General features: G+C 38.0%; 2 protein-coding genes across 3 annotated transcripts; both read right to left on the bottom strand.

The window, feature by feature from the left end:
- Nucleotides 1–424: 424 nt before the first annotated feature.
- LOC117239829 lies at nt 425–2,931 on the bottom strand. 2 transcript variants are annotated; one of them, XM_033505664.1, is made up of 6 exons: nt 2,776–2,931; nt 2,168–2,290; nt 1,749–1,794; nt 1,585–1,673; nt 1,260–1,349; nt 425–1,159 (listed from the first exon to the last, which is right to left on the bottom strand). In XM_033505664.1, the coding sequence occupies exons 1-5, from the start codon at nt 2,810–2,812 to the stop codon at nt 1,309–1,311; spliced, it is 336 nt and encodes a 111-aa protein (XP_033361555.1). In that variant the 5' UTR covers nt 2,813–2,931; the 3' UTR covers nt 425–1,159; nt 1,260–1,308. The 2 variants fall into 2 exon arrangements, with proteins under 2 accessions (XP_033361555.1, XP_033361554.1); XM_033505663.1 differs by lacking the exons at nt 425–1,159; nt 1,260–1,349 and adding an exon at nt 1,401–1,481.
- An 8,239-nt stretch (nt 2,932–11,170) lies between these two features.
- LOC117239825 lies at nt 11,171–12,149 on the bottom strand. The gene is made up of 3 exons (XM_033505660.1): nt 11,871–12,149; nt 11,721–11,792; nt 11,171–11,642 (listed from the first exon to the last, which is right to left on the bottom strand). Exons 2-3 carry the CDS (start codon nt 11,766–11,768, stop codon nt 11,229–11,231), a joined length of 462 nt encoding a protein of 153 aa, XP_033361551.1. The 5' UTR covers nt 11,769–11,792; nt 11,871–12,149; the 3' UTR covers nt 11,171–11,228.
- Between the last annotated feature and the right edge of the window lie 108 nt (nt 12,150–12,257).

The raw sequence follows: 12,257 nt of genomic DNA, 5'->3' as shown, positions 1-12,257 counted from the left end.
AGATAGCACCTTTTCCTCAAGGTAAGCAAATTAAATTTAAAAAACTTTCTTCTTCTCTGGCAATCTCGTTGTCCTCGAGAATTGAATCAAAACCTCCTATCATCGATTTCATTTACGGTTTTAAAGATAGAAATATTGCTTAAATTTTAAACAAAGGAGTTGTCCGTTGTGTCGGCTTGTGCGAACGGTGTTTTCAGCTACTGAAACACCCACTGATCTTCGCATTCCTCCTCCCATTGTTGGTAAAATATTACCCATAAAGTAAATAAAGAAGAAAAAGGGGTAACTAAGGAAAAGGATTCTAAACATTTTCAAGCTGAAGAAACACAAGTTCAACGAGCTCGAAGAAATCAAAAGGGAGAAAATAGGGAATCACCAGTCGAAGATATATCTAAAAACTTGAATAAATACGCTAGCCATTGGATTATAATTGGATTAAAAATACTTTATTGGTTACTACATCTAATATTTGACGTAGGTAACATAGTAGGTAGTGCTGATCTTATGATTTCCCTAGGAAAATATAGATGGTATCACACTATACTATATACAAAATATTTTTGGGTTAATATGGCTGCCGCACTTTCAAAAATTTGTATCTTGAATGCTATTAGCAAGCAATTGGGTAATTGGATCAATGTCAGTAAACCTGCGTCTTGGCGCAAAATAAAAACTAAAATGAAGGAAAGGAACGAAATTCTCCCCGCACGAATTAGTTTCGGACATCTAGCCAAAGAACCTATTGGTGAAGTAGCAATCGAAGAGAACACGGAACCAACATGCGCAGAATATCACAAAGATCTGTTCAATAAAATTAACACTGTACGACGAATGGCAAGAGAAAATTTGATAAAGTCCAAACTAAGACCAACAATCGACGAATCAACCTTCAAGATTTTAAAACAGGAGACTCGATATATCTATTAAAAGAACCTAGTAAGGAAAATTCTCCCATCAATATATTAGACGACACAAAGTGCTAGAAATCTTGCAGAACAAAACGTCAAGATTGAAGTAAAAGGGATTCCGCGAACGGTGCACTTAAACAAGCTAAAACTAGCGCATAATCGAAATAAACAATGAATAAAGTGATTTCAGTGGGCAACGTAGTGCAGTAGTGTATATTGTAGTGCTGTTCGTCGATACAGATATCGAACACCTAAAAGGAAAGGAAAAATTATTATGTGTATTCTTATTATTGTTTGAATATAAAACGTGTTGATTCAACAAATAATTAAAAGAGTAAAAGTGAAAGTTACCTTGAGAACAAGTAATCAACAAATAAGGAAGTGTACATGCAAGTATAGGTTATGGATCGTTGTTCGTGGAACATAACGTATGACAGCAACCTAAAATAAGTGAATAAATTAGTCTCAATTGTCTCAGTGCAAAATGCAAGGTTACTAAGTGTTATAACTATATTGTGAATAAATCAAAAGGAAGTGTGACACTGTCCATCGAATAATACAGATAGCGGAAACCTAAAAGAAAAAAAAAGAAAATTATCAGGTGTACTCCAATTATTGTTTGAATATACAACGTGTTGATTCAATAAATAATTAAAAGAGTGGAAGTGAAAATTACCTTGTGAACAAGTGATCATAATACAAGAAGGTTTACGTGCAAAATAGGTTATGGCTCCCTGTTTGCGGAACACCATGTACAACAGCCAGCTGAAGAATAAATGAACAAATTAACTTCAACTGCCTTAATGCAAGTTACAACAGTACTAAATGTCATAACAATACTGTGGAAGCATGCCACTGTTCGTCGAACAACACAGATAGCGGAACCCTGAAAAGGAAAAGAAGTTTATTACGAGTGCTCCGATTACTGTTTGAATGTGAAACGTGTTAGTTCAACGAATAACTAAAACGGTGAAGGTGCAACTTACCTCGTGAACAATTAATCACCAGACAAGGAAGTGTACATGCATGAATTTTGCAGATTAACAAGAAGAAATAAAGTAGCTGATAAGTGTAGAAAGAGGTTAGAAAATAATTAAGATAGATTAATTGAAAGTAAAAGGATATTTTATTATGTATTAATCTACGTAGTATTGTTATATTATTATATCTAACATGTAGAAGCGGATTTTGTAATGCACAATAGCGGTCGCACACACAATGCCTTATACACATATTAAATTAAATAAACTAAACAGTACCTTTATGGCTACAGATATAAGACGATTGAAGACAACCGTAGTAAGTATTTAAGGCATATCGAACAATCAGATGATGTTGTGGGAATGCTCTAGGTAAGTGATGCAGCATCGAAAGAGTAGAACCTGAAGAATTACAGACAATGTTAATCTAACAAGTAGATTTTAATCACTAATAAGGGAACTAACTCATATCATACACAAAATAATAGCAGATAGCAAGTACATGCAATAATGAATTAATAGGAAAAATAAGAAAGGTTAATAAACACAGGAATAGGTTAGAAATTAATCAAGATAGACTAACTAAATATTAACAACATGACCGAACTCGGTGCAAAAGAATAAAGTTACGCTACACAAAATATCTGGTAACACAATACACAAAAAACATTAACTAAATTAAACAAGACTTATATAAATGCAAGTCGTGTATAATCAAAACAATGACTATTGAAATTCGGTAACAACACAATCCATGCTATCACATTTAAGTAACACACGGTATTGACACACACAATATCATAATACACAAAACAATATTACAGAAACACTACTAAATAAAAATTATAGCAATTAACAATTAATTAGCTATTTCAACAACACGCTACTGTTGACATTAAACCAACGATACACGCAAGCGACCATGTTGAAAAATTCGTCGCGCGTACCCCACACATACGCACCTCATCACAAATAATAGCCAATACATTGTAATACAGCATCATAATAGCAATGTTAGGTACTAATAAAAAAAAACAAGAAAAAAAAGGGGGAGAGAGTTAAGGAAAATATATATAATAAATAACAACTAACATAATCATAACATATTATATATATATTATATTATATACAGAGATACAGTATTCATACAAGGAACAGGTCCGAATGAAACATATATATATATAAAAAAAATATAATATATATATATATATATTAACTATTTTTGTATGTGTGTACAGAACTGATAGCGAATTCATCAACCATTCTCTGAACGACGGATGGAAGAACATGTAGGTGTTGTCCAGACGTTTCACGAGGAATCCAGAGAGCATTTCGAATCTCTGCAGAAAATCCTCCCATGCACGATCGTTTACAATAATCAGACTCATCTCGAAAGAAATTTTTTTTAGTTCAAGGAATAGCAATCCGCACCGTAGAACTGTAAAGCACCTGTACGCCACTCACGAAACCAAATACTTTTGCTATCCATCTGTAAACAAACAACATCTATAACTATACATATAATTTTCACTTATGTTTACCAATATATATACACGCATGTTGTAAAGTAGGCGATATTTATAACACTCACTTCCATTGATAATGCAAGTGACTCGTAAAATAAGTCGTCATATTTACCATTACACGCACATATATATATATATATATATATATATATATATATATTCAAAGACAAGCTATAATTGTAATATCTATTCCTATTGATAATGTATACTTATATATTTATAACGATAAAACAAATCTCATCTATATTACTTACCAATACGTATGCATATATGTATATAATTATAACCCAGGTAGCATTCATAATATTTATTTTCACTGATAACATGTACGTAAAACCTAAAATAAAACAAAAGTTTTAATAATAAAAAAAAAAGAGAGATAAATATATATATATAAATATAAAAATTTTCTTTTTTTCTATACATATATTAATAATAATAAAAGGTTATTCTTATTTCTGATAAACTCGAAAGTAAAACGACAAATTTTTTTTTTATTTATTTGTTGAAATTACAATCAATTCTCGCGTTGAGAATTTTCAGTAATTTTTCTGGCGTGGCGCAGTGACATGGCTATTTATTTACAATAAGTTAATACTATTATAGCTAGGTATAATTTATAAGGATTATAAGTAAGTGCATATGCTTAATTTGGATAATTAAGTGAATCTGACGTTTAGATCTAGCGGGTAGTGCCTCTTCAGCCTGCGAGTCTGGTCTGTCGTATGGAGTAGTCCAGTGATTAGGGGGTTTTGGTGTTTGTTGATTCTTTTGCTGTATCTGTTGCTATATTTTGCTATTTCCTCTTTGACGGTGGGTATCTTGAGGTCGCGGTGTATTGTTTCATTGGTTACATACCAAGGTGCGTCAATTAGGGATCTTAGCGTTTTCGATTGAAAGCGTTGGAGTATTTCAATGTTGGAGTTACTTGCTGTTCCCCATAGTTGGATTCCGTAGGTCCAGACAGGTTTTATTACGGTCTTGTAGAGGGTAATTTTATTCTGTATATTTAGTTTGGAGCGTCGGCCCGTGAGCCAATAGAGTTTTTTTAGTTTGTCCTTTAGTTGCTTCCTTTTATCTGAGATGTGTGTCTTCCACGTTAGTCTCCTGTCCAGGGTCATGCCCAGGTATCGGACTGTGTCCCTGCTAGGAACTGTTGCATTGTTGATGGTGACCTGGGGGCAGGTTTGTTTTCGGAGCGTGAAGGTTACATGTGTGGATTTCTTTTCGTTGACTTTGAAGCCCCATTTGTGAAACCACTTTTCCATGGAGTCGAGACTTCGCTGGAGAGTGGATGAGGCTATTACCGGGTCAGCGTGGGAAGCTAATAGCGCTGTGTCGTCTGCAAATGTCGCTATTGTTATGTCATTTGATATAGGTAGGTCGGCAGTGTAGATGGAGTACAGTAGGGGTCCGAGGACACTACCTTGGGGTATGCCGGCTTCTATTGGGAATGTTGCGGAAGTGGCGTCTAGGTATTTAACCATGAATTGCCTATTGGTTAGGTAAGATTTTAGGATGGAGTAGTAGGGGTGGGGTAGGATCTTTTTAAGTTTGTATAGTAGCCCTTCATGCCATACTTTATCGAATGCCTGTTGGATGTCTAGGAAGACCGCTGAGCAATATTTTTTCTTTTCGAGTGTTTGGCTGATCGTATGAGTTAGGCGGTGGATTTGCTCTACTGTAGAATGATGTTTTCGGAAGCCGAATTGGTGATCTGGGAGTGTTTTCAAGTTCTCTAGGATTGGAAGGAGTCGGTTCGTGAGCATCTTCTCGAATAGTTTGGACAGGGTAGGTAAAAGACTGATTGGGCGATAGGAGCAGGTTTCGTATATCGGTTTACCGGGTTTGGGGATGAGGGTAATCAATGAGATTTTCCAAGCCTTAGGATAGTGTTCCAGGCGAAGGATAGCATTAAAAATCGATGTGATGAGTGCTATCCCTTTTGTGGGAAGTTCCTTGATTGCTCTATTGCCTATTAGGTCGTGTCCTGCTGCTTTCTTGGGGTTTAGGCGACTGATTGTTTCTAGAGTCTCAGCAGAGGAGAAGGGTTCGATAGGAGGGGACATTTGGAAGGGGGTGTGCAGGTATTCAGTAACGTCCGCGGCGGTTTGGGGGAATGGGGTTTGAATACTTTTGACAAGTGATTTGCAAACAGGTCGGCTTTTTCTATGGGGCTTCGCGCCCATCCACCTTGCGGACGGCGGATAGGTGGGATTATTTGTGGGGGGCGTGTGAGTTTCCTGGAGGCCTTCCATAGTGAGTAGTTGGCGTCGGCTGTGGGGGATAAGCTGGCGAGGTATTTTTGGAAACAGTCGTTTTTATAATTTTTTATGGTTTTGGATAGCTTTCTAGTTGCGTTGTTTAGTTTGCGTTTGTCCTCCGGTGTTCTATGGGTCTGCCATACTCTTCTTAGTCTTCGTTTTTCTGCTATTTTTTTTAGTATGTAATGGGGATATTCTTGTTTGCTGTTAGATGGCTTTGTCGGTGTGGAGAGGCGGATTGCGTTTATTATGCTCGTGTTTAAGTATTCCGTGGCTGCTTCGATATCTTCCTTTGTTTTTAATGGGGTGAAGGCTGAGGTTGAGTGTGTAAAGACTTCTCTGAAGAGCTGCCAGTTGGTGTGTTGGTTGTGAATGGTGCCATTAGGTGTATTCTCGATGATTGTTGAACTGACTGTTGCTATCACGGGAGAATGATCAGAGGAGAGATCAGCCGAGGAGTTGATCTGGACGTGTCTTGATGGGATATTTTTTGTTATGAAGAAGTCGAGAAGGTCGGGTATTTTGTTGGTGTCAGTGGGCCAGTATGTGGGTTCGTATGTGGTGAGGTAGTTGAGGTTGTTGTTTGTTATGCTGTTTAAGAGGTTTTTGCCTCTTGCTGTAACCAGTCTGCTGCCCCATTGGATGTGCTTGGCGTTATAGTCTCCTCCAACTATGAATCTGTTGCCCAGGGTGTCCAGGAAGTTATCAAAGTCTTCTTTGGCGATGGAGTGTCTGGGAGGGCAGTATACTGCTGAGGTGGTGATTGAGCCATGACAGTCTTCTATTGCCACGTTTGTTGCTTGGAGGTGGTCTTTCTGGAATGATGAGAGTTCGTAGTGCTTAATACTTGCTTTGATTATTATTCCGGTGCCACCGTGGGCCTTTCCGCTGGGGTGTTGGGTATGGTAGAATTTGTAACCATTTATTTTCAGGTAGCTCTTGTCGGTGAAGTGGGTTTCCGACACGAGCATTACGTCGATTTGCTGGTGTTTTAAGAAGAGTTCTAGTTCAAGTTTGTGTTGCGCTAGACCGTTGGCGTTCCAGAGTGCTATGCGCCTTGATTTTATTTTGAGTCGGGGCGTGCTAATTTTTCCACGATGAGTGTTAGTAGCGATAGCAAGTGATTTATTTGCTCAGATTGTTTCTCTATTAGCTTTTCAAGCCTTGAGGAGTTGTCTGTGTTTGGTGGGTTGGGGTCACTGTTTTGGGGAAGGTTCCTTTGGCTGTTCGGGTTGTTTTGGATGCCTTGTACTGCTTGGGCAAAGGAGGTTGAGGTGGAGATGAATTTGGTAGGACTGTGCGTTTGGTTGCTTGAGGGGGTTGGGGTAGTCGTGAATTTCGGCGGGCTGGGTGTTTGGTTGGATACCTCTTTTGCTCTGGGCTTAGGGTACCTGTTCGTGTATAGTGTTTTATATGCTGGGCAGCCTTTGTAGTTGGCAGGGTGGTCCCCTTGGCAGTGGATGCATTTCGCTGGGGTTTCCGGTGATTTGGCGCACTGGTCAGTGGAGTGAGAGCCTGCGCATTTAACGCAGCGGAAAGTATGGTTGCAGTATTTCTGCGTATGACCGTACCTTTGGCACCTTTTGCACTGCACTATTTCTTTTTTCACGAGCGGTGGTTCGATCTTTACTATCGCGTTCATTAGGCGACTGATGTTATATATTTCCTTATTGTTCGGTTTTTGTTTAATGTCTAGGAAGAATAAGGATAACGGGTCTTTCGAGACTCTATGCCTTATATTACTTACGTTGACGACTTCGTGGCCGAGTTTTGAGAGTTCGTATTTTAGTTCGTCTATATCTGCTGAGTGGTGTATGTTTCGTAGGACCACCCGGAAAGGCCTTTCCTGTTTAAGTTGGTAGGTGTGGAAGTTGGCGTTCAGGGTCCTGAGTGTCTTGGTGAGTTTTCTGTAAGCTTCTGGGTTCGTCGGTAGTATTTTCACCTTGTTGTTGCTTATCTTAAGGTTATATTCCTCCTTGCTGGTATCTCTCTCTAGGGACTTGGTCATTGTCTGTATGTCAATGACGTCGTCCACAAAAATTGGTGGGGGAGGGGGGATTCTCTGTGAGTGTTGGTTTGATGGCGGTTCTACGATTTCCATGGCGTCGTTTGAGGATTCCAATACGGCGAACCTGTTGTGTGTGTTTATTTGCGTTGCTGGTTCTATTTTCCTCTTCTTTGTAGTGTTAGCGTCGTTAGTGCGGAAAGTTCTGCTACACTTCTGCCACGGGGGGGGGGTAGCTCGGGGTAGCTGCGAGTCTGCTCCGGAGAGCCTGGTCGCGGTTGCTGGGCCATCATCGAGCTAGTTAATTCGGAAAGAACAACTAGTCGTGAGGCTAGTATTCGTGTTGGGGTTAGGTGCGTGGGATTTTCTTCTCCCTAGGGGGTAAGGGGCACTTAGCTGTGTTCTCTTTCGACGTTTGGGCGACACGTGTTGTTTTCGAACTACGCTGGGCACTAGAGACACGTCTGCACGCTTCGGCACTCCACAGCGAACTGAAACGACAAATGACAACATTATACCATGATATACTGACACAAAGACGCAACACACAGAAGAAACTAATAGAGAATGCTTTAAGCTTGGCAAACTTACCGCCCGACGAATTTGCATACACCATAACCAAAACCCAGGACACATGGCTCTGATCGCAGGAGAAGCGGTCCATATAGTCAAATGCATTCCGGTACAAGTAAAAGTACGACATACAACAAAATGCTACTCGGAGCTACCCGTTTGGCAAGGGAATCGCACCACACAAACTCCGCCCGGACGTACGCCAAACGTGGCAATATTCAGCACCATCGTCGTTGGCCACGAGCGGAATATACACCCAAAAGGACCTCGACGCACTTCGGGACCACGTCATGTTCCCGGCAGAAAAATCTGCAGTTTTGAACACATTGGCCAGAGGAGCAACAGGAAAAACAATCGTCCCTGGAACAGTAAACATTCTGGGAATAATGGACGAAAACACATTAACGACAATAGCAAAAAATACCGTATCAAGCTTATGGAATGGTTTTATGGAATTTGGAACTGTCAGTGCAGCAATATTTGGAATACTTAAATTTAATTAATATTTAAATTAATTAAATTTAAATTAATATTTAATTAAATTAATATTTAAATTAATCAAGACGATAATAGATATAGCCATACACGGATACCAGTTACGTGAAACTTACGGATGTGGAATCGCCCTATTAGGAGCAATATGCGGCTCAATTACCCACCTGCTACTATACCTCAAAGGAAAACGAAATATCGATGATCAAACGGCACAACCTAGAGGAATATCGATAACACCAGTAGTCACTCAACAACCAACGCCATCTACATCCGCCTTGAGCGAACTCAGAGACACCATCAGTCAAATTTCCTTTGGAAATTTGAACTCCAAGGGCGGGGGTGTCACGTCCCGCGCTCCGCACGCGCCGTAACGAGAACAAGAAAACTATTCTATACAAAACGCGCGAATAAAGATTTGAATACACAAACGAACACACGGCGCCGCGAAACTAAAGGAAGGATTAACAAAGTGAGGGGCGACTAATAAATCCAATCAGTATAAAATAAAATAAAATAAATAAAACCAGCTAACGGATTGAACGAGTTACGAACCAAACAAATAAACCAGGAAATAGGAATAACTACGGAAAGGGAAATAATTGAAACGCCAGAAATACGAGTATATATAAATATATTTTAATCAATCAACTTGAAGAGTTACATATAAGTATAAACATATATGCTAGGCACGTAATAAATTAGTAAATATTAGAGTTAGCGCTTATAATACTATGCAATAAATACAATATTATCAATTTATGAAATATAAGTATATACAAAGTTAAAAACTAATACATACAATATTGTATTATTAAAGAAATAAAAGTTACATTGTCAGAAACATATATATATGTGTGCGCATTCTATTAAACTGATACATATTTGAAACTAGCCTACGTTCCGGTAAAGAATTATAAAATAAGAACTACATTACGAAACATGCATGTCTATATATATATATATATTATATTCTAAACTAAACTACTATTAATGTACGCTCGAATCGACAATCTAAGATACAGGCTACGCTCCGGTAAAGAGTTATAAAATAAGAACTACGCTACGAAACATGCATGTCTCTATACAAACATATAAAAATCTATATTCTAAACTACTACTAATCTATGTGCATTCTACAATCTAAAGTACATACTTAAAACTAGCCTACATGCCGGTAGAGCATTATAATATAAGAATTACATTATGAAACATGGATGTCTCTATACAAACTTATAAAAATCTATATTCTAAACTACTACTAATCTATGTACATTCTACAATCTAAAATACATACTTAAAACTAGCCTAAATGCCGATAGAGCATTATAATATAAGAATTACATTATGAAACATGCATGTCTCTATATAAACATATAAATAATTTATTTTTCTAAACTAAAACTACTATTAATAATCTACAAAAGAAATAGAACACACAACGCAACACTTGGGACTAAGCGACAACCTGTCGATAGCCCAAACGCTCAAAATAATTAACACCGCAACGACTTGAGGAATTACATACAGAAATTCTATCATCAAACACAAATATGTAAACACACATTAAACGCACAATAATCTAGAAACAAAACCTTCAATACTATGTTGTCACAATACAAGATATATATGTATATATGAAATCAAATGATTGACACATAACCTCAAATACACAACACTATATCACTAAAGAATCTGAATGAAAATCACTTTGCCAGAAATATATACATATATACGCGTGCGGGTGTGTGTTCTATCTTATTAAAAGAAATTAATATAAAATAAATAATTAACATTTCATTTCGTATGAACACTATATGGGCAAGAGAAATATGCATATAAATACGTATATATATATATGTATGTGTGAGTGCATATGTTTTATATTATCGAATACTCTATAAAATAAACTACTCGAAACAATAAATAATGCAATCGAAGAATTACAAAACATTGTAACAAGTGACACACAACATAAACATATATATATATATACGTATATTCACACGAGTTATACTATTTAATAATATTAATAAATAAATGTTCTAATTGCGGTAGAATAAGGAAAACGAGCGACAGACGAAAATTACTTCGATATCAAACAAAACTAAAGACCCGTCACTAAAAACTTTACTGATAACATTTATGAGCGGCCATGTTGGATTTACACGCGTCATGGCGACAGGAATGTTAGGGATTAATGGAAGTCAGGCGCGAGAAACAAATCATGAAAACACATTGTTAACACTTTTCTTTAATAAATTTTATGGGAAACTACAAATGTAAAAATATATATATATATATTTAAATAAAAGGGGGGAAATATAAAATTAAAAAATTAACAAATGTAAAATAGATAACCTAACACTATCAGACTAAAAAAAAAAAAATATATATATATATATATATATACACATATTGAACACAAAATTAATAATAATAAGGAACATCAAAACAGCGAACCAACAAAATTGAAGCAGCTACAATAAATCAAAATCGAAGCAAGGAGCTCCGGGATAAAGTTCGCTGAACTCACACATACACCAATAGCGCACAACAGGGGAAATTCCCTTTCTCCCAGAAGCATGGTGACGAAGATGCGCCTCCAAAACCTCTTCGGGAATTTCATTCGCAAAACGAACTTTCACGCAACGCTCGGTATCGACGATTTCAACCAGAGGGGGTTCCCTCTCCAATATGACGGTCTCCGCATCGAAGAAATTCTCGTCGAAAGTAACCAAATCGTCAAAACCGAATTTCGACACAGCCTCGGCACCAATGTAAAACAGTTCCTCCAAACTCCCCGACACTCGTGGTCCATCACAAGGCCGCATACGCTTGATGGGTTCCCCCGAGTCGCCCATGGGCTCTTCGGAATCCCTCTTTCGCTTGGGCTGAAAACAACACGGTATATTTTAAATAAAACGAAACAGGACGAGTCAAGCAGACTAAAAACAAGACTAAATACGTACCAGGGAAGTCTGGAAAGGAACCTCTGATAGAAACGACTCAGCAAACATGGTTCGAACGTCGATCACCGAAGCCTAAGGAAAATAGCAAAAAAAAAGGGAAAAACAATCAAAATCACAAAACAATTTTAATATGCAAACATCCAAACTTACGAAAAATAACTCAACGAAGGAGGTCCTTGTTGTGGGAGAGCAGCGGAGTTGCGCGTGTTGCCCGAGCAAACATTGAAATGATAATGATGCTGCAGCCACTAGCCCTTCCACGCGCCGAAGAAACACCGGTAATTCCCACGGTACAGCACGTGGAAGTTTCTCGCGGAACGCACTAGATCAGCGTGGAATGCTTCAAATCTCCTAGACGCTAGCTCAGCGGAAACACAGGACTGATAAAAAACTAAGTCGCAATATGGAATTTACATTTTGTCACGTACGATTCCAAGAAGCCCAAACTGCAACATCCCGATTCCCACGGAAGCGTACCCCCAGCGGACCACCACCCCGTGGGGGATGGCATTATAAATAAGCGATGCAACATAGCGC

The sequence above is a fragment of the Bombus vosnesenskii genome, unplaced genomic scaffold (genome assembly GCF_011952255.1).
Source record: "Bombus vosnesenskii isolate JDL3184/JDL3185 unplaced genomic scaffold, Bvos_JDL3184-5_v1.1 scf7180000014316, whole genome shotgun sequence".
In the NCBI taxonomy this organism is placed as follows: domain Eukaryota; kingdom Metazoa; phylum Arthropoda; class Insecta; order Hymenoptera; family Apidae; genus Bombus; species Bombus vosnesenskii.
This window is presented reverse-complemented; position numbering and strand designations above follow the sequence as displayed.

Coding starts and splice junctions, on each gene's coding strand:
- LOC117239829 (XM_033505663.1), bottom strand. CDS start 2,812: ATGGTCGCTTGCGTGTATCGTTGGTTTAATGTCAACA. Junction 2,291..2,775: donor TCGTTGGTTTAATGTCAACA/GTAGCGTGTTGT, acceptor GTAATTCTTCAG/GTTCTACTCTTTCGATGCTG. Junction 1,674..1,748: donor AACAGTGGCATGCTTCCACA/GTATTGTTATGA, acceptor TTTATTCTTCAG/CTGGCTGTTGTACATGGTGT.
- LOC117239825 (XM_033505660.1), bottom strand. CDS start 11,768: ATGTTTGCTGAGTCGTTTCTATCAGAGGTTCCTTTCCAGACTTCCCTG. Junction 11,643..11,720: donor TTCCTTTCCAGACTTCCCTG/GTACGTATTTAG, acceptor TGTTGTTTTCAG/CCCAAGCGAAAGAGGGATTC.